We start from the raw sequence: 22,878 nt of genomic DNA on the forward strand, positions 1-22,878 counted from the left end.
GGTGACTCTTAGAATTCCTTGTCTATCCAGGAATGGTACCAATGACGCTAATTTATTTTTCTTGTCTAACTGCTGTTTCTTCTCCAGCTTCTTTATTTCTTGTTTGAAGTAGGCATGCTGTGTGTGCTTTATCACCTTTAATAGCGTTTCCTCTAATTCTTGGACTGTCAGCTGACTTTGTCCACTGTCCTTCTTTTTTCTGCATTTGTCTGCAAATCTCCTACAGTATGCAAGTACTCTTCTCATTCTTTCTAAATTTGAGAATCTCTCGCATATGTCCTCCTTTATCGTTGTCGTGTGCACCGTTATTTTCCTTTTGACTTCCTCCTCATTTGTCTCTGGTATTTCTTCTGATTCCTGCGTTAAAGTTTTGTTACTAGTCAGCCAAGTTGGTCCCTTCCACCATAGCTCTGCTTCTAATAATTCTGATGCTGTACTTCCACGTGAGAGGATGTCCGCTGGGTTTTCCTTCGTATCTACCTTATGCCAATTTTTCGGTCCTATAACGCCTCTTATTTCCTCTACTCTGTTGGCGACGAACATTTTCCACCTTTTTGATGATCCCCTTATCCAAGCCAGGGTTATCATTGAGTCTGACCATGCATATACCTCAATGTTTTCCCTATTCAATGCTTGTAGGGTTTTCTTCATTAAATTTGCTAATAGCACCGCGGCACACAACTCGAGCCTCGGTAATGTCGTTTTTCCTTTCAATGGTGCGACTTTCGATTTTGCTATCATTAGATTCGTTTTGATTTCTGGGCCTAACACCCTTGAGTAGATTACCGCTCCATATCCTTTCATAGATGCATCTGCAAATCCATGTAGTTCTACTCTGTTTGTCTTGCTTAAGTTGTTCCACCTGGGCAATATTATTTTCTCCAGATTTACTAATTGCGCCTGGTATGTATTCCACCTGCTTTGTTGGTTGCTAGTTAATTCTTTATCCCAACTGGTTTTTTGCTCCCATAATTCCTGTATGAACATTTTCGCCTGAATTACTACAGGTGCTATCCACCCTAGTGGGTCGTATAGTTTTGCTACTTCTGACAGTACGTGTCTTTTCGTTATTTTCTTTGCTGTCGTTATCCCTATTTTGAATGTGATTATATCTTCTTTAGGGGACCAGTGTATTCCTAACGTTTTCCGTACTTCTTCTTGTTTGAATGCCTTGGAGTCTACGTTCCTCATTTCCTCCGGTACGTTCTCCATTATTTTTTCTTCGTTGCTCAACCATTTTCTGAGAATGAAACCTCCTTTTCTGAACAGTTGTATTAATTCATTTTGGGCTATTTCTGCTTCCTGCACTGTCTCCGCTCCTCCTAGTATATCGTCTACATACATGTTTTCTTTTACAATTTTCGATGCCAACGGGAACCTAGCTCCTTCGTCTTCTTGTAATTGCTGTATTGTTCTCAACGCTAAAAATGGTGCTGCGGCCGTGCCGTATGTCACCGTCGTTAAGTTATATTCGTGTATTGGGTCCTTTGTGTCCTTTCTCCACAAAATTTTTTGATATTTTTGGTCTTCTTCTGCCATTCCGATTTGTCTAAACATTTTTTCCAAATCCGCTGAGTATGCTATCTTATTGGATCTCCATCGTAATAGTATATTTGTCAAATCTTGTTGTAATTTCGGCCCTGTGTGCATAATATCATTCAGGCTTACTGCCGATGAGCTTTTACTTGATGCATCAAACACGGCTCTTATTTTCGTTGTAGTACTGTCCTCTTTTCTCACTGGATGATGAGGTAGGTAGTACCCATCTCCCTGGTTTTCTGCTATTACCATATGACCTTGGTTTTCGTAATCTTCCATGAATTGTCTGTAATTCGCTTCTAACTGTTTGTCTTTTGCAAACTTTCTTTCTAGTTGCATCAATCTGGCGAATGCCTGCTGCTTAGATTCTCCTAGCTTTGTTACGTCTTCCTTAACCGGAATTCTCACTTCGTATCTCCCGTCTTCATCTCTTTTTACTGTCTGTCGATACATTTCTTCACATTCTTGTTCTTCTACTGACAAACTTGTTTCCTGATTTACTTCTTCTAATTCCCAGAATTTCTTTATTTGTATGTCCATCTCTTGTCTGGATATCATACAGCAAACTTCTGTTTTTGTAGTCTCCTTCTCTCGTGCTATCCCCGAAACTATCCATCCTAGTTTGGTGTTTTGACTCAGGAGTCCATTACTTATTCTGTGCATCCCTTCTGTCAATATGTAACTGTATTCTTTTACTCCTAGTAGTAAGTCTATTTTCCCTACCTTGTAATATCTTGGATCTGCCAGTATTGCATTTATCTCGTTATAGTCCGGTAGAATTATATCCTGTTCCGGTAAATTCCTTGTTATCTTCGGTAACACTAGTGCTTCTATTTCCATCTCGAAGTCACTTTCGTAATGAGTTTCGATTAAAAGTTTCATACTCCAATTGGCTGTTTTTTCTCCTGACGAGCCTATCCCGGATATGGTCGCCTGTATGGGCTTCCTTGTTGTTCCTAGCGTCGTCGCAGCTTGTTCCGTTATAAATGCGCATTGTGACCCTTGGTCGATTAATGCACTCATTATGTGTGAATCTCCTTTCGCATCTCTTATGCGTACAACAGCTGTCGCTAGTAATGCTTCACCTTCCTTATGGCTTGCACAGTTTACTGCATTCTGCCCTCTTTGGTGGTCGTTGATATTCCTATGCCCATTGGTATCTTGTGTATTTTCTCGCCTTCCGTTATTTTGTTCTCTGGCGTTGTATGGATTATTATTTCCTCCTCTGTACCTATTAGCTTGATACCCGTTTCTTCTATTATTCGAATCTCTTCCATTTCTTTCTTGTGTTTGTTCTCCTTTCGTTTCATTGGAGTTTCTTTTGTTGCCTGTGGTTCCTTTCTCATAATGCAACATATGGTGATGGTCTCCGCCACAGTGTCTGCACCTATATTGTACATAACATTGTTTTTCTTTTTTATGTGCTAGGCAGTTTGCACACAATCCTTTTTCTTTTATCATCCTGTTTCGGTCTCTTACATTGAGTTCCTGAAATTCTCTGCAGTTCGGTACTCCGTGATCTCCGTTGCATATCACGCAACGTGTTCTTGGTTTCCTCCCAGATCCTCCTTGCTTCTCTTGTCTTTTTTCTGACTCCAGCAGTTCCAGTGTCTGGAATCTTCGCTGTAAGAATGTTTGTGTCGATTTGTACGTCGGTATCTCTCTACTGTCTCCAACGTGGTTTTCGTACAGCCTCCTGGTTTCATTGTCCCATTTCGTTATGATAATTCGGGCTACCAATGGGCTCCACGCTTCCGTGTCTGTTCCTAACCCTCCTATGGCTTCCAGACTTTCGTGGAAGGTGTCATGTAGTGATTTCAATGCTCTAGCAGAAGATTCCTTTACTTCCTGTGCTAGTAGCATCCTGTCTATCAATTTAAACAATATCATCCTTGGATTCTCATATCTATCTTTTAGCATGTTCCAGGCCACTTCGTAGTTGGCCTCGGATATGTTTAAGTGTTGTATCATTCTGTTGGCTTCCCCTCTTAGTTGAGTTTTTAGGTACTGCATTTTTTCTGCGTTTGATAACTGGTCGTTTTCATGTATTACTTTAGTAAACAGATCGTGGAAAGTTCTCCACGTTTCATACCTGCCTTCATACACAGGGATTTTTACCTGCGGTAATGTCACACCGTCCCTCCTCTGTGTGCTTTCTGGCCGTTGCATTCCTGGCCTTATTTTCTTCAAGGTTTCCCTGACTCTCCTCTTTAGTTGATTTATTCTCTCTACTTCTCCATTATCTATAGCGTCTAGTTCCTCATTTACTGCTGCTTCAATTATTAGTGTATTCACCTTTTCCATGTATTCTCTTAACTCTGACTGCAGCTCTTCATCCTCCTGCAAATCTTGTTCATTTTCTGGCCGTAATAATTCCTCGATTCTTTGCTTCCTTATCTGTATCTCCTTTACTTTCGGTGCTTTTCCTCTTTTCAGCACCCTTCCATATTCTTCCAACAGGGTTTTCCCCTCAATATATGTCTTAAATACCTGATCATGGTATTTTGTTTCAAAATATTTTTTTTTCGTTATACCTCCTTCTAGCAGCTTTTTGTGGTTATTCAGAAATTTTGCCCAATATTCTTCTAATTTTTCCTGCCTATCCCGGATGTATTGTAGAGTCCTCCGCGATTGAGAATCCTTTATAGTATTAGAAACTAGTTTCACTAATTCTGCTCCTATCTCCGCTTGCTTAACGTATACACTTTCCATGGTTATTTTTATAAAATTTTAAATTCAGCGGTAAATATATTAAACAATATGAACTGTATTTTATTTATTAAGCAATGTACTTAAATATGCCTATAATGTCTGGCTAATTGGCTAGTCCAAGGCCATCAAATTCACACAAAAAAAATATCTGCTCATTAACAATTATATTAATTTTCTATACCTGTACTATCACGCTCTCTCGTAAGCCAGAATGTATATAAATAGAAATGTAATTGTATGCCCTTGTCAAGTTTGCAATTTTTTCAACGTTACTGTAGGTCGCTTGCCTGACTAAGTGATTTCTGTTTGTAAATAAACTGAATAGTATTACGATTTCACTAACGCTAAAATTGAAATTCTTTGGTTGGATAATGTAATGAACCTTTGTATTTATAAAAGATCTGTAAATGATATATTTAATATTACTACTGGAATCTTATTCAAATTTGGCAATTAGATATCTATGTGATTAATTTTTACAGAAGTAGGTAAAATATTTTCATTTTCTAAAATAGTGAAAATTTAAGTGAAATTATTATATAGAGTGGACTTTTATCGTTCTATAAATTACGTAGTATTTTAATTTTTTCGAAATAAAGTATTTAATTGAAATTAAAGCAAGCTATATGTTTATGAACGTTTCTTTTTTTTTTTTTTCTCAAATTATTTTTCAAATATATTTTTTGTCTCTTTATTATTTATATGGTATACATTCTAAAGTACATTATTTTACTATTGATAGAGTGGAGATTGTTGTTCTAGATTGTTGAATTATAATAAAAATACAAACTTGTTAAATTGTACGATTGTAACAGTTGGAAGATTTTGTAATTATTCAAAAACTTACGGTTTTTTTTTGTTTTCTTAGACGTCTAGGGTCCCTCGCTTCTGGTAGGCTCTGCAATCGGCTCTCGGCTATGGTACTGCTCTTAGCTCTGCAATCGGCTCTCGGCTTTGGTACTGCTCTTAGCTCTGCAATCGGCTCTCGGCTTTGGTACTGCTCTTAGCTCTGCAATCGGCTCTCGGCTATGGTACTGCTCTTAGCTCTGCAATCGGCTCTCGGCTTTGGTACTGCTCTTAGCTCTGCAATCGGCTCTCGGCTTTGGTACTGCTCTTAGCTCTGCAATCGGCTCTCGGCTATGGTACTGCTCTTAGCTCTGCAATCGGCTCTCGGCTATGGTACTGCTCTTAGCTCTGCAATCGGCTCTCGGCTTTGGTACTGCTCTTAGCTCTGCAATCGGCTCTCGGCTATGGTACTGCTCTTAGCTCTGCAATCGGCTCTCGTTCTCCCGGGTCTAGTGGTCTCTCTCTGAGGGTGTTGCTGGTGTGGACTGTATAGGCTTTCTCAAACTTCCTTGAAGTATTCTTTTTCTCGATAGGACCATGAACAATTCACCAAACACACCAAATAATAGTAGCAGAGTTTATTGATGAGACTTACACTATGGATGTTGACCCGGGGTACTTTGAGTAGAGACTTAAATGATGAGCGTTGAAGACAATCACTAACGTTAATGAATTAATAATAATTGAATTTCTAGACAAGAGATCTTAGTTTTATATAAGTTTAAATTGGGTCAATGTAAACACGGGCCCCGCGTGATTTTGTGTATCTAATTAAGGTAAATTGTTTATCTTATGTCAGCAACTTTTGGCTGATGTCCAAATTATATTATTGATAATTGACCAAATGTGTATGTAATTTAATTAATTACGTGTGTGTGTTTAATAACAAATAAATGCATTCGATCTACTGGGTGATAAAATGATACTGTCCAATTTCGGATATGAATACTGAATATTTGATATTGGACACTAATGATGGAAATCTATATACTTTTTAGCGAAAATTTCGATAAAGTAAGAAAAAAGTAACCTATGTTAGTCCTTTATAACTAAATCTTACTTACTATGTTTTGCTGCGGCTAAGATTGTGTTTTTTTAGAATTAACCAAATCGTAAAATATAGTATTTTTAGTTGCTAGTTTATGCTTAGGCATCTCAACTGACAATAATTATGTTCACTGAAACTGAAACAAAATATAGTAAGTCGATGAAATAAAACGAAAAAATTATTTTATTATCAAATTTATTTTTTTTAAATAAATTGAAATACAACTTAAGATGTTTCTAAAGTTTTAATGAAAAGTATGTGCGCTTATCATTGACAATAAACAATAAACTTAAACATGTAGCTTATTTTTAATATATCCAACATAATAATAAATATATGAAATATGTAAAAAATATAAATATATTATATAAATACTAAACTTATATACTAGACCTCGGATACTGTACATAAATCACGAGAATTATTGTTTGATGATAAATATGTTCAAAATATTTTTTTTCTTTCATCACTAAACAGTGGGCAGAGCGTTTTTAAAATCTTCTCTTTTTTATCCGTGTTTATCCCTATACATTCCGAACGTGGAGCGGATGGCATGTTTGGTTCAAATTTTGTCTTTAGAAAATCTGATTCGATATATACCTCATTGGACATTTTATTCTTATAAAAAAGGTTTTTGGAACCTTTAGGAAACTGAACTTGTTTAATTTTATCAAGTAATGGAATATTGTTGTTTTTACGTTTCTTACAACCATCTGTAAAAGGAAAAAAATCCGAGATATTGAGAGCTAAACATTTAGTTTTCTTTGAGGATTGTTCGATTATATTTAGAAGCTGTTGAAAATCGTATATATTGGGGTGCTTCTTCATTTGTGAACTAATTCGACCGTGTACTGAGTCGGCCGCCATGAAAGAATGGCCAGGCTCAAAATATTTGAATGTTATCTCATTTGGCCCCCATTCCGAATTTACAAAACAAATAATAGATGAATATAATGTCAAATTTTTGTTTTGGGCGGAGCAATTATCCACCCAAAATGTAAGCTTTGATACTTTAGAACTTAGGTTTTTTATGATATTATAATATACTGAAGTCACGTCAGCTGCACTTCTGCCTATGATGGCCTCGTGCCACATAACACAAATATTTTCGCCATTCCCTAATGAGGCAAATGTTTCGTTGAACACGACGAGCCTGAAAATACACAAATAAAAAAAATAAGTGCTATAATGAAACTATAATTTAAATCTATTTTGTAAAAATGGGGTGGTCCATAATTTTGATAAATAAATAAATAAATAACGTGGTATCAAGGATTGAAGCGTTTTTCAATGTATCAGATATCTGAAATATTTATGTAATCTAACAAAATGCAATTTAGGATAATTTGAGGTTCAGATGAATTCCTTTTTTTATGTGAGCATATTTATAATTTTGTAAGTATATTTTCTAGTACTTTATCTAAATAATAATTAGCAGTTTGAATGTAAATTTCATGCAAAGTGAAAAACGAACAAAAAATTATAATCCTTAAAAAAATCTTACCTTGATATAAAAAACGAGTTCTTGGTTGACATTTTTAGCAAAAGTAACACTTTCTGCATGTCAACACTAAAAATTCTTTCGTCCGAATCCAGATTTTTCTCCTGATCTGCTTGGTACGCCTGTCTGGCCTCTGTGTAGTGTTCTTTATGTTCCTGATAATATACACAATATTTACAGTTGCATTTCAAATTATTCGCATCATTGGAATGAGCCTCGTGGATTGTGCAAACCTCGCATTCATCTTGGGATGGCCTACAGAAACCAATATTTTGTTTCTTAAAAACGCTTCTATAAAGATCATATCCAATTTTATGATTGGTACAAAAATCTTTCCACAAAAAAGATATCGTCAGTTCTGAAGGCAAGTATCTTCGATTAGGTGCATGTTTTAAGTTATAGTGAGATACGACTGGATTGAAGCAATTTATATGATTTATTATAAGAGATTCATGTTCCAATTTTTGGCCGTTTAAATTGGACCGAGCAATAAGCCCTCTGTCGTCTTTGGTATTGGCAATTCCATTATCTGAAGTCCTTTTACTTCTTAGGTGAGTAGTAATCATGCCATCTGTTTTTAATCCCAATGTGTACAGAAACATATTTTTGCATGTTTGTATTTCCGTAATACTCGTAGTTTCACTTTTGTTATCAACTGCTTCCTGTAAAACTATCTTAACTGGCAAAAAATATTTTAGAGAAAAATTTCTTTTTGATGATAAAGCCTCCTGCATTCTGGTTTTTACATTCGACTGTTTAACATGTGAGTCTAGAAACAACCGTCATTCACCACAAGTCATTGTCCAAAAAGCAACTCTTATTTTATCTCTTTCAAGCAGATCAATTTTTTTTGAACAGCCCCTGCGGCATTTGTTATTACAGTGAGGTAATAAAGGATGTTTCTGAATTTGATCTATGATGATTTTCTTCTTATATTTGTCTTTGGTTGCACAAACTTTATCTAACATATCTTCAATCACTTGTGTACAAACAGAGAGTATGTCAGCTTCCTTTTTAGTACTTGCTTCCTCTAAAACCGGGCTATTGCAGACATTTTCTTGGATATTCTTCGAAGAGTCCTTGGCAGGTGCAGAATCTTGAGCCTTGGTAAGATCCAGTTTTGTACTCAAACTTACAAAATCAGTTTCATACGAATCAAATACATTTTGCAAATTAAAATATGCCTTATGCCTTTTATTTTCGTTCTCAGGTTCATAATCAGGATCCGCATCTGAGTCGTCAAAATCAGAGGGTTGTTCGGGTACATTTCGTAGAATATTATCTTGCGGAAATTTCTCAAGTAATTGATCCCTTGAATGGACATTCTTTGAAGTGCCGGGAACTGGGTCTAAAGGCTCTTTTAAATTATTGTCCTCAGAACGTCCTCTAAAAACAAATACAATCCTTTTTAAATGTGCAATTTTTCTTTATACACTCACATTTAAATGATATACCATGATAATAATGAATATCTCACACAAGTTTAGTGACGTCTTAAAATTCGATAATTTTATCACTATACCTAACAACCCCCTTACTAACAGCTCGTTTAGTGGCAGAAAAGTTGCGCATTTGTGTGCTCAAAACTATAGGTTTTTTTATTTTAATTCAACTCTTGTTTTTATTATGGTTTCTATATTGAATTAATGTTGAAAATACGTTTTTAAAATGTTTACAAAAAGCAATTCACCCGTGTGTTAATAAAAAATCAATAGGTACGGCCTAGCGCAACATCGTAGGCCCATGTTTTGACGCAATTTTTATTATCGCCGCTTTCTTTTACCAATGCCCTGAGAATTTGATGATCTTAGCTTCTATAATAAAGACAATATTGTGGTTTTTGAACATGCACATTTTCATATTTTCACCCTGTATATCCGTAGAGAGACCAATTTTAAATCGCAAAAAGCAACGAACGAATTACGGTTGGTCACGCATTAAAGTAGGTTCGCAACTTTTCTCCCATTTATACGACTATATAACCCTGTTTTAGATTTCTCTATTTACCCCCATGTACCTCATTTTAACCTGGACACCCAGTATTTCACCCATGTTTTCTCTCTATGCCCTGCACACTCAAGTAGAAAATGACCTATTCTTTAATCGATTTTAAAACAAATAAAAAAATAAACTTTCTATTTCACCACTATCACAGATGCTAATGGATAGAAAAATTATAGGAAATCATGGCGCTTACCTTTTAACACACAATGACACTAATAGTTTACTCCTATTTGAAAGATAATTATAATTATCCATTTTACTTTAATTGTTTACAAACGCTGCAGCTTTTTTGCCGTAATATGTAATACTCGCGGCTCTACTTAACTACCGAACCCAAAAAAACGTCTGTTCTCGTTGATTAACTACTGAGCTCTGTTAGTTATGCAGCAAACTCAAGAGAAAATGAAATGTGTAAAACCTAGCATATTGATATGCTACTATCAGTGGTCGTTGAAATGGTGAAAATAAACGTTGTATAAACTAGTAACTGAAAGTTGCTGTCTTCTGACAAGTTCCTACGCCAAAATTTTTAGGTCAAAATAATTATTTAAAAGCTAGTATCTTCAAACCACTGGCGCCAATATATTATAAATTTTGACGAAATAATTTTCCAAAACCTAGTAACTTAAAATACTAGTTTTTACATAATGCAGATCTTAGTAAAATAAAGAAGAGCGAGGTAGTAACTTTATTTGCTATGTTCTTCTCTAGGATATCTATGCTATTAATCGACTTACTAAAAAAAGAGATCAGCTGATTGGGTTAGCCTGTAGAAGGTAAAATGTAAAAAAAAATATACAATACGTAATTTTTAACGGGGATTTCAAAAATCATAAAATTTTTTAAAACCTAGTAGCTCGAGTTACTATGTTTTGTTAAAGTAGGGCAGAAAATTCCACACGGAATCATCAGTCATCAACGAATTACCTCCAACATGTTGGCACACTGAAATCTCCAATGCAACTATCGATTGTATGCGCATCCTACACAACTAAATAGTTTAGTCGAGAACAAATCGCAAACTAAATAGTTGTTCGACTAAAAAGTTATATGTATGCGGGGGTTATTACCTTAGTTATAAAATGAGAATACGGTAAAAACAACTGTAAACTACAATGGGACAATACGAGGCCTACTACCAGTTTGTGCTGCCAAGTAATTCTTGTGTTGTATTCTGGGGGATCTTTCTTTCCTTTTAATTGATATACACAATTATTGCTTGTTAACGAATCCAAATTTTTGTTGGTAAAAAACGACATAATCTTTTTGGGCCATGTTTCTTCGCAGAATAAGGGCATTGTTGCTAAACAAACATATGGAAACATGCCTAAAAATAAATAGCTAAAATAAAATAAACAATCTGATATATAACATATATACAAATAATTCTTTTAGACAATTTTTTCTGTATTTGACATAGATTTTCAGCGCAAAAACTGTATAAAAAACTTTTGGTAATATGGGATGAGCCACAGTTACTTTAGTAGTAATTATTATTACATATTTTACCTAAAAATACTTAACATTCGATATCCACTCCGGAAATCGTTCTCAAAAGATTAATAAAAGAATGTGTTAAAAAAAAGGTTGTGTAAAACCCCTAGATGTTGTATTAGGTTATGTCATATCAAAAACAAACACACTGAGGTTTCTAGTGCAGTTTTTAAAATGTAGGAAAGAGTTTGAAAATCTCACAATCACCATAAGGCTACGGCTCCACGGGCGAGAAATTGACGCTAGCAGTAGCCGTAAAACGAACTTAAGGTTCCGCGGAACGGAATAGGAATAGCCTAACTGAACCGACTACGCAGAAGTCCTGTAGTCGGTACAGTTCGGCTATTCCTATTCCGTTCCGCGGAACCTTAAGTTCGTTTTACGGCTACTGCTAGCGTCAATTTCTCGCCCGTGGAGCCGTAGCCTAACACATATTGTAAAATTTTCAAACTCTTTCTTACGTTTAACAAACTATACCTATGTTGTTATAGGTAACCGCCAGCTTTGGCTGAAAAGACGTAAGGGTGGATGTTTTATGCCACATATGATCCATGGAATTCTGTTTATTCTGAGTGTCTCGCAATGACTGTATGTATTATGTAAGAGTTTGTGGACGTTCATAAGTTATTTTAGCATGAAGGAAATAGACACAAAAAATAGGAAAATTAAACAAGCAGCCCTCATCTTACTAAATGAAGAAAAATGTGTAGCAAATGCATCAGCAGAATACAGAAGGTTTTGGTTGCTAATACCTAAAGAGGAAGGAGGAAGTAAACAATAAGCACATACCAGCAATAATAGAGGACAGGTAAATGTAAAATACAAGTCTTGATCATACACTATACATATGCAACACACAATACCGAAAAATATTTGTTCCAAGAATTGATAACTTAGGAACATCTACAAACACAGAATCACTTAACACAAACAATAGGGTGGATCGAAAAATCGAAGTTTCGAAAACTGTTTTGGAATAGTGCACAAAAGTTGCCAATTAATGTTACAAACCTAATCTTTATTTGCGATTTTTCAAAAAAAATTCATCTTCTGCCCTCTACCGGGGGTTGAAAAAATAAAAAAATTAACAATTCGATTGAAATTTGAAAATTGAATTTTAATTGAAAAGTTAAGTAATAAGTACATGTTATTATTATAAAAATGATATCCCATTGAAATATTTTTGAAATATGTCATATTTATTCTTCCACCCACTCCCTACCTTCCTCCTTAATTTTGATTATCTATTGTTTGTAGTCTCTTTTGGACTCAAATTTTGGCATATCTTTGCGCGAATCAATTTTTGCCTTGATAAAATTGTCTCGTTTTTGTGACCCTATAACTGATGAAGATACTTCAGTTACTAGCTTCACGATTCTCTCTACATATTGGGTGTGACAGGGAAATGTAGCGATGTCAATGATTTTTTCAGGAGATCCGGAAATAATATTTTTCAAATCCTCTACATTCAAACCTTGGCGCATAGAGGCCAAGTTATTTTATTGTTTTGTCAATCAATAAAATCAATATAGTCATCTGCTTCAAAATTAATTTGTGGAATAATAAAAGGTCGGATGTCAGATGAATTATGATTGGCCTTAGTTTTTGCATTTAGAATGCGACGAAGTGCAAGCTCTCTTATATGCGGGCGAGTGTCATGCAGCCTGCATAGCAGAAGATTTTCCGGATGTACAAAATAGGCATTTCTTTGAATTACAAGGTCTATAAAACTTTTAAAATTTTGCTTCAAGTATCAACTATGCTTAATTGTTTGTAAAACGTGCTTTGCACCATTCACACATGGTGAATTGCATTTGATCTGAAACCATAAAGGAGCATAAACCGTGACAATAAATTTGGTCAGTTCCTTTAATTCTAATGTTGGATTTTCAGTGCTAACATAAAGACGTATAATGCGATTCGCCAACGTTAGCCATCGAGAATGACTTAACTTTTCAGGGCTTTGGTTTAATAAATCCACAGAACATTCCACTGTAGAAATTGCGACACAAATTTGAAACAAAAATATTTCTGATCGGCACGTAAGTCAATTAAATCTACTTCTGGTAACTCAGAGTCCGGCATATTTTCGCAATACACTATTTGATTTCCTATAGTTCCTGCAAAAGCTCTTGGACTTTGAGTTTGACCGTCAAGCTTTTGGAAAAGATGCCATAAAACCAATTCATTAGCGTGAAGCTGACAGATAAATCTTTGTAAAGGGCGGCCTAACTTTAACTCTAGTTGAGAAATTATACCATTTTTTCTTCACGTATATACCACAGTTCAGTCATGTCCTACTACCACTAGTTCTTCTAGATTTTACCTATAACTCTCTAAAAAGTTCACAATACTTTGACAAATGCTTAGAGCCGATCCAGAAAGGGGTACTGTGTGACCTAAAAATATGGAGCCTGGCTCTTGAACTAATGAAACGTGCTCTTCAAGTGCTGGTTTTCTGCGGGGCTTGCCTTCAATATTTTCGATAGCGAAGGTTTTATCTTTCCTTCCGTCAAAATATATGGTCTTCAAAGTTTGGGGGGAGTTTTGCATAAAACCTTTTCTTGATTGATCTCTTGCTCTTCTCAGTTTGTTTCTTGAAAGTCCAAAGTCGCAGCACCCCCACACCCCGAAGATGGAACTAATAGACTAAACAAACCAGGGCCGCCAGAACCGGGCTTCTGTTAATAATGCCAAAAAATTGTTTTTTTCGTTTTTGAAAAGCCTGTAGAGGGCAGAAGATGTAATTTTATCCAAAAGTCGTAATAATACTTTCTTATTGTCGTTACTAAAGGTAAATTTTGGTGGGTATTCCAATTCAATTTGTCAATTTTTTTTTTATTTTGTGATTATTACTCCAACATTTTTTTTTCGTTTTTCAAAGGCCGGTAGAGGGCAGAAGAGGGCTTTTATCAAAAAGTTGTAATAACACTTTTTTATTGTCGTTACTAAAGGAAACTTTTAGTGGGTACTCCAAATAAATGTGTTAATTTTTTTTAAATATTGCGATAATCGATCCACCCTTACAAACAAGTATTGTAAATATACACAGAATAATCAGTATTTGATGTATCATATGGCATAAAACATCCACCCTTACGTCTTTTCAGCATTTATGTCTATAGCCTGACCCACTACGCGGAGCTCTATAATTTAGGTTGCCTATATCGCCGGTCCGGAAGAAGAATGACGTAACTACAAAAAGTCAAATTTCTCAGGAGAGCAAAAAAACGGTTTTTAGACATTTAAAATAGGGAATAAATAAGGAGTAATTGGTTTTAATTTCATTATCTTAATTAAATCCCTCCATTTTCAACCATATCTACAGTTGCGTCATTATTCATCTAAAAATTTTTAAATATTTAAAATAGTGATTAAATAAAGCGTAACCGTCCTGGAGCATCGGTTTGGCGTTTGTTCTCTCAATGATGGCTTTTCGTTTCATCCCCATTGGTTCGAATTTCATTATCTTAATTTAATCCCCTCATTTTCAACCCTATCTACAGTTGTGTCATTCTTTATCTTAAAATTTTTCTGTGCAAAAAAAAACGATTATTAATTATTTATTATGGCGTTTATTCTTAAAGCGATGGCTTTCATTTTCGTCCCTATTGGTCCGAATTTCATTATCTTAATTAACCTCCCATTTCAACCTTATTTACAGTTGCATCATTATTCATCTGAAACAACGTGTAAAATGGCGCCTCTTTTAATAACAACACAACTACCCGGTAGTTACTCAGCACATAGTTACAGTTCTGTCGCTTTTCTATCATCTGTACACAGTATTTTAGAAGTTGAATACGCAATAAATAGGAATTGACAAAATTTGTAGTTACGTCATTCTTATTCCGGGCCGGCGATATGAACTTGAATCGGGGAAAGAGGCCTTTTCATTATTTAAAAAATATTACATATAGGGTGTCAATTTAAAAAGTTGCCACCCCTATAATTTGGTCCCTATAGAAAATCTAAGAATATACAAAAACACGTCAAATTTATTTGTGAAGGGGACATTTTATAGATCAGTTTTCAACTAAATTACACTAACCCTCTAGCGGGGGCGGACACAACCCCCAAAATCTTTAATGTGAAGGGGGGTTGAGTGATACCTCATTTTAAAGGTCGTTCGATTACCTTTTTAAAAATACTACATACATATTCCTTTTCAGTAATTTTAATTTTTTTATAATTAATTTTAATAATTAAATATCCAGTTCAGAACTTCAAAAATTTTTTTGGAGTATTGAACTCTAAATTAAATTTTTTTTGGGTGTTGAAGTATTTAGAGTATTTTTTTGAAGTATTTTTGGAAAAATCAAGTAAAACCGCAAAGATATTAAGTATAGAGTTCAGAACTCCAAAAATTTTTAGAGTATCGAGTCCAAGATTTTTCCAAAAGTACTGAAAAGAAATATAAGGAATGTGGTATTTTTGAAAAGGTAATTTAATGACCTTCAAAATGAGGTATCACTCAACCCCCCTTTCCATTAAAGATTTTGGGGGTTGTGTCCGCCCCCGCTATAGGGTTGATGTAATATAGTTGAAAACTGGTCTACAAAATGTCCCCCTCACAAATAAATTTGACGTGTTTTTGCATATTTTTAGATTTTCTACAGGGACCAAATTATAGGGGGTGGCAACTTTTCAAATTGACACACTGTATACAAATCAATGTACCTAATTATAGTAACATTTAAAAAATATAGATAATTCTAATAAAATTTGTGATTTTTTCCATCTAATCGTTGTTATATTTAAGTCAAGCATAGCCACAGTTATAGGTATAGGTCACTCTTTATAATAATAAATTTTTCATCTAATAATAAAACACTGAAAACGTTTGTTTTCTATACTTCCACAGAATTTATTATAACTAAGTGACTACAGCTGTTTCGGCAGAGTGCCTTTCTCAAGTGATATAGTTTACAATGTGTTTGCCTTTTTAAGTCTTCAACTGAAGAGGTTGAGGAGTGGGGAGCTGTTTGTCTCGAGTTGGTCATTCAGAATTATATCTGTATTTTTCAGTTTATTAATTTCCATAGATTCTAAAAAAGATAGCATAAGGCCTTTATTTTGAATATGCAGAATTTGAAACTCTTCATTGAAAGAATGATTATGATCTAGAAGGTCAAGTGCGTATGTAGAAGTGTTTGTTTTTCTATTGTTGAATGCCCTTTTGTGTTCTGCTATCCGTTTGTCAAAAGTTCTGCCAGTTTGACCGATGTACGTTTTCGGACAGTCACCACACGTTAGTTTGTACACACCACTCTGTAGTTGCTTTCTCTTTCGGCTTTTATTGTTCTTAATATATTTGCTTAAGTTGTTGTTAGTTCTGAAAGCTGGTGTTATTCCTTTCTTTTTTATGTATCTGGCTATTTTTGTTGTTATCTTGCCAGTATATGTGAGAGAGCAGAAGGTACTGGGTTCTTTCTGTGGTGGTGGATACACTAATTTCAGGGCTTTCTTATAGAGTTTTTGATTTAAAAAATAACTGTTTGTTCGTTATAGCCGTTGTTTACCGCTATTTGTTTAATGATGTTTAGTTCTATCTCGAAGTTATTTTTCGTCATGGGAATTTCTGTCATTCTATGTATCATGCTATGGTAGGCTGCTAATTTGTGTTGTGTAGGATGGGATGATGAATTGTGTATAGTTGTGTCAGTATGGGTAGGTTTATGATATACGGAGAACTCATGTTTGTTGTGTAGTCTGGAAATCGTTACATCTAGAAAGTTTATGGAGTTATTCTGTTCTGTTTCTATTGTAAACTCAATATTATTATGAAGTGAATTAATATATGATAGAAATTGGTCAAGTTGTCTGTTAGTTCCTGTAAAGCATACTAGTATATCATCCACGTATCTTCACCAATATAAGAACTGTTTAAATACGGGATGTTTAGAAATTGTTGTTTCAAGATGGTTCATAAATATATCTGATAGCAATGGGCTTAGAGGATTACCCATAATAAGTCCTGCACTGTTGTTTGTGTATATTTGATTATTGAATTCAAAATAGTCTTGATTTATGCAAATTTCAAGAAGGTGTAAAATTTCAGATGCAATGATCGGATTTGTACTGTTATGGTCTAAAATATTCTTAACTAAAACAAAAGTTTCTGTAGGAGGAACACTAGGAAAAAGATTTTTTACGTCAAATGAAATTAGTCTGGAGTTGTTGGCCAATTGAAAATGTTGTATTTTATTAACTAGTTCTAAAAAAAATTTAAACAAGACGTATGGCAGATAAAAAATTATTCATGGGAAAAGAAATGTAATGAGTTGGAAACATATATAGGTGGTAGGAGAAGTAGAGAATCGTGGAGGTTTATCAAAACACTGAGATCAGATACAACAGAAAATGTAAGGCTTGACAACATAACAACAAATACATGGGAACAGCATTATAAATCTTTGCTGACTGAAGACCGCCCACAATACATACAAGAAGAATCAAACCCAGTAATAGTAGAAGGTGAAGAAATAACAATAACAACAGAAATGGTACAGAAAGCTATCTCACAATTAAAAAATGGTCGGGCACCTGGCCCTGACAATGTTCCCGCAGAACTAATAAAATCAGGTTCAAAGAAATTAATCCGAATGATCACAGAATTCCTTCACAGAATTATTAACGGAGAACAAGTTCCGAAAAGCTGGAAAGAGGGCTGGATCTCTTCAATACACAAAAAGGGAAGTAAAAGTGATGTCAACAATTATAGGGGAATAACTGTAACAAGCACAATGAGCCGTTTATATGGCAGAATACTGAAAACCATTATTTGCGAAGAATATCAACCCTATGAATCCGAAGAACAGTGTGGTTTCAGGGCCGGACGATCTACGATCGATAATATATTCTGTCTAACACAGGTTATGGAAAAAAGACTAGAACGTGGACAAGACACACATATACTTTTTGTCGACCTAACGAAAGCATATGACACAGTGCCCGTGAAAAAACTGTGGGAGGTTTTGGACAATACACACATATCTGCAACTGTCATCAAAGCCATACAATGCCTCTATAAAGATTCTATGTCAAGAGTAAAGAGAGGTAACCATCTGTCATCTAGCTTCCAAGTAACAAAAGGCCTTAAACAAGGGTGCTGCTTATCTCCCATTCTTTTCAATATATATACCGACGGTGCTCTCAGACTTTGGAAACAGAAATGCAGTGGTATGGGTATACCAATCGGAGACATAACATTATACACTTTGAACTACGCAGACGACCAGGTGGTAGTTGCCCAAGATAAGGAAGACTTAGAATATATGACCAGAAAATTGATGGAAGAATACAGGAAATGGGGTTTAGAGGTAAACATAAGGAAAACACAATATCTACACATCGGTAACCAAATACAACAGGAGGACCTAGATCTTGACGGAAGTGACTACATCAGGGGTTGTACAGAATATATATATCTAGGGATTAAATTAACAAATAGTGGAAGAACGGAACCCAGTATAGATGATAGAGTGACGAAGGCTAGAAAGGTTACTAGAGCCATAAACCCTGTCTTATGGCAACATAACATAAATTTAAATACAAAAATGAGGATGTACGACGCTATTCTGAAACCAATTTTAACGTATGGCTCCGAAGTGTGGCAAATGACAAAAAAATCCGAAAATAAGCTGCTTACCACTGAAATGGATTTTTTTAGAAGATCTGCCAGAATATCGAGATGGGACCATGTTCGAAATGAACAGATCAGAGAAAAAGTAGGTAAGCAGAAAACAATAGTGGACGAGGTACAACGAAACCAACTTACCTGGTATGGACACGTCCAACGAATGGGAGATGAAAGATTACCAAAAATTACAATGAGATGGATACCGCCAGAAAAACGGAAAAGAGGAAGGCCACCGACCTCCTGGAAACAAGGAATTACAAAAGCCATGTCAGAAAGAAATCTTCAAGAAAATGACTGGCTAGATCGACAGGCTTGGCGATTGGGTACCGGAAGGCGTAGAACGCTATAGAACCGGTTATATATATATATTAACTAGTTCTAGTGTATTTTTTACGGTGAATTTAGGTGAAAATTCAGTGTATTCTGTAATAATATCTGACAGTTTTTTTGAAAGTTTATAGGAAGGAGCTGTATAAAGCAACTACAGAGTGGTGTGTACAAACTAACGTGTGGCGACTGTCCGAAAACGTATATCGGTCAAACTGGCAGAACTTTTGACAAACGGATAGCAGAACACAAAAGGGCATTCAACAATAGAAAAACAAACACTTCTACATACGCACTTCACCTTCTAGATCATAATCATTCTTTCAATGAAGAGTTTCAAATTCTGCATATTCAAAATAAAGGCCTTAAGCTATCTGTTTTAGAATCTATGGAAATTAATAAACTGAAAAATACAGATATAATTCTGAATGACCAACTCGAGACAAACAGCTCCCCACTCCTCAACCTCTTCAGTTGAAGACTTAAAAAGGCAAACACATTGTAAACTATATCACTTGAGAAAGGCACTCTGCCGAAACAGCTGTAGTCACTTAGTTATAATAAATTCTGTGGAAGTATAGAAAACAAACGTTTTCAGTGTTTTCTTATTAGATAAAATGAACTTCCATCAAGTAACGGTCGAATCCATCAATTATAAATTTTTCAGTTTCATTTTTGAATCTACAAAAAAGGTGCACATTTGATTGATTCATTTATGCCTTACAATGTGAATTTTTTAGATATTTAATATAGCAAAACTTTATTATTTAAAAATTCTTTCATGGACGTTTGGTCAAAAACGATTTAAAGACATTTTTTTGTAATAAGTATATATTATCATATAAATCAATAATTTTTAGTTCTCAGCGCAGCCATATAAAGATAATCTATTTATGAAATGAAAGATCGTTCAAGAAAATCTCTGGTTTGTCAATTAATAGTTTTTGTTGTGCATTGATGTTTCCAATAAAAATGTGTTATACAGAGTGTGATGTCATGTACCTAGGTAAACTTTTTATGATGTCCATCGGACAAGTATAAAAACAAAATTCGACACCAAGTATCGGCTTCTTCTGTAAAATATAGGTGGCGCAAGAGAAATTAAATAATAAACTTTTATTTTTCAATTAAGAGGAACTGAGCAAAATGCAAAATTTTGACGCATGTCAAAATTTTCAATGTGTTTTCAATGTATTAATTTTTTTAGAATTATGAGAAAACTAATAAATATTTTTGAAAAATTTAAACGCATAATGAAAGATTACATTATTACCGAGGGCAGAAAGGAGCTGAAAACTTCTATAATGTTTATTTTAATAAGTTAAAGGGGTGAAAATAAAAGAGAAAATTTAGTGTGATTTTTAATTGCAAATATTTCATTCAAAAGAAACTTTTTATTTATTATAAGGGACTTTCGGTCCTCGGGAATAAAGCGGTCTTTCATTCTGAGTTAAAATTTTTGAAAAATACTTATTAGTTTTCTCAGGATTCGAAAAAAATGAATACATTTAAAATACATTGAAAATTTTGACCTGCGTCAAAATTTTGTATTTTGCTGCGATCCTCTTAAGGTCTAATATTTGTTAAACAGTGATACCGTAATTTGGGGTAACTTGAGACGATGGAATTACTTGAGACAATTTGGAGACACTATTATTTTTCGTCGATTTGGCATCCCGGTTAACATTGTTAGTGTTGTATTGATAGCAAAAGGTAGCTAACGTGTAGTTGTTGACCGTTAGTAATTAAATTATTTTGTCTTATCTAAGGTAAGTTGATAATCTTTTAATAAACGTCAACTTTAAAACTGCCAAATTTCATATAGTACATAACTTATATAATAATTCTATGACTAATATCCGAAAACAAGCAATTGTTTTAGAAAACGTAACCTCTAATATTAATATTGGTGTCCCGTAAATTTCATTGCGGCGTTGCGAAGTTTATGGCTGCTATAAAATATGAATTCTCAGCCTGACCTTGGCTGGTTACCCCACCACAAATTAGATACTGTAAAAACTAGTTCCTAACCTACCTACTTACCTACCTACCTACTTACCTATCTACTTACCATTTTTTCATTATTGTTTCAGGCTCAGGTATGGTTCGAACCCAAAAAAGAATTTTGGGATCTAGAAAATACCGAAATTTCTCGGAGGAGCAATTTCATAAAGCAGTGGAAGCTGTTAGGTCCGGGATTTCTTTGAGGAAAGCCGAAGAAAAATTTGGAATACCACGATATTCTATAAATAGAGCAATAAATGGAAAGAACACATGAAAGGTCGGTAGACCATTTGTTTTAAATGAAGTTGACCAAAATGCTTTAGTAATGTGTCTATGTTCAGCTGGGATTGGGGCTTTCCTCTCACACTACACGATATTAGACTCATTGTCAAAGCATTCCTCGACCGTTCTGGAAGAAATGAACATATATTTAAAAACAACATGCCAGGTAGAGATTTTGTCATGTCTTTCTTGAAGCGTCTCCAGAACACTTTGTGTAATAAAATGTGCCAAAACATAAAGAGATCTCGAGGCAAAGTCGACCATAACGCCATAAATATTTACTTTGATAAGTTAAATCAGTCAATGGAGGGAGTTCTTTCTCATTCTGTCATTAATTATGATGAAACAAATATGACAGACGATCCTGGTCGTAAAAAAGTTGTTGTTAGAAGAGGGTGTCGACATCCTGAAAGGATTATTGATTTTTCTAAGTCAAGTACGTCTGCAATGTTTGCCGCTGCCGAAGACGGGACACTTCTCCGTCTATATGTAACATACAAAGCTGAGAATCTTTATAATACCTGGACCGAACATGGCCCTAAGGGGACAGTTTATAATAGAAGTAAGAGTGGGTGGTTCACTTTAGAGATATTCGAAGATTGGTTTCGAAAAATTGCCTTGCCTTATTTCTCGAAGCAAGATAAAGAAGAGAAAAAGTAATGATTGGGGATAATTTGGCGAGCCATATATCCTCATATATAATAGAGGAATGTAAAAAAAACAACATAATCTTCATCCTACTTCCCCCAAATAGCACTGGACTTACTCAGCCGTTAGATGTCGCATTTTTCCCAGAGGCGGCTCTAGCCCATGTAGCGCCCGTGTGCAGTTGATGCCCTGGCGCCCTTTTAGTCCTTGGGCCCACATATAAAATTATTATTAATGACCACAACGTCGAAACTTTTTGTACTTGTTATCTGGGTGTAGTCGGACAAATTTAGAGCTTGGCGCATTATGGTAGTGGGGCGTTTGTCTGTCAAGCTGTCACGAAGTTATCAATTTTATGCAAGAAAAAAATTTATAACCACATTGGTCATTTTATTTTAATCAATGGTTTTTATCGTATAAACAGCGAAAACAATTTTGTCGAACAAAAATATTGGGCCATATGACGCGTCGGACACGCTAAATATGTCAAAATTATGAAAATAATAAATTTATTACCACATGGCTAATTTTAACACAATCTACCATAAAACATTTTTACAATAATGTGGTAACCTTTTATAGGTCTGGATCCCGCGTATGAAAAAAAAGTTGATTAATAGCAAGCTGAAAATTTGTTAATAGCTTAAGGGTGTCTAGTCGGACAAACTTTGATATATGGGAACACCGGAACAGGGGAAGTTTTAATTGTGGAACAGGTTAAAAATTTGGAACGGTCAGACCACGAAAACGGCACATGTATTTTGTCCGACAGAACAGACTTAAACTCTCTGAACAGAGATTAAACTCTCATGCAAAAATCAGACTGCTATT

The 22,878-nt window shown here is 34.9% G+C and overlaps 1 protein-coding gene across 2 annotated transcripts in view; it reads right to left on the bottom strand.

Annotated features, from left to right (window-relative positions):
* Positions 1–22,878, bottom strand: part of LOC126878982 (vitamin K-dependent gamma-carboxylase) — a 260,299-nt gene that overhangs the window by 135,060 nt on the left and 102,361 nt on the right. Inside the window, exon 7 of one of the 2 annotated variants that reach the window (XM_050641846.1) lies at positions 10,790–10,977. In XM_050641846.1, the coding sequence (XP_050497803.1) occupies positions 10,790–10,977 (188 nt within the window). Of the gene's footprint in view, positions 1–10,720; positions 10,978–22,878 lie in introns of both variants that reach the window. The other variant, XM_050641845.1, reaches the window with a different exon arrangement.

This window comes from Diabrotica virgifera, chromosome 1, assembly GCF_917563875.1.
Source record: "Diabrotica virgifera virgifera chromosome 1, PGI_DIABVI_V3a".
Taxonomy (NCBI): domain Eukaryota; kingdom Metazoa; phylum Arthropoda; class Insecta; order Coleoptera; family Chrysomelidae; genus Diabrotica; species Diabrotica virgifera.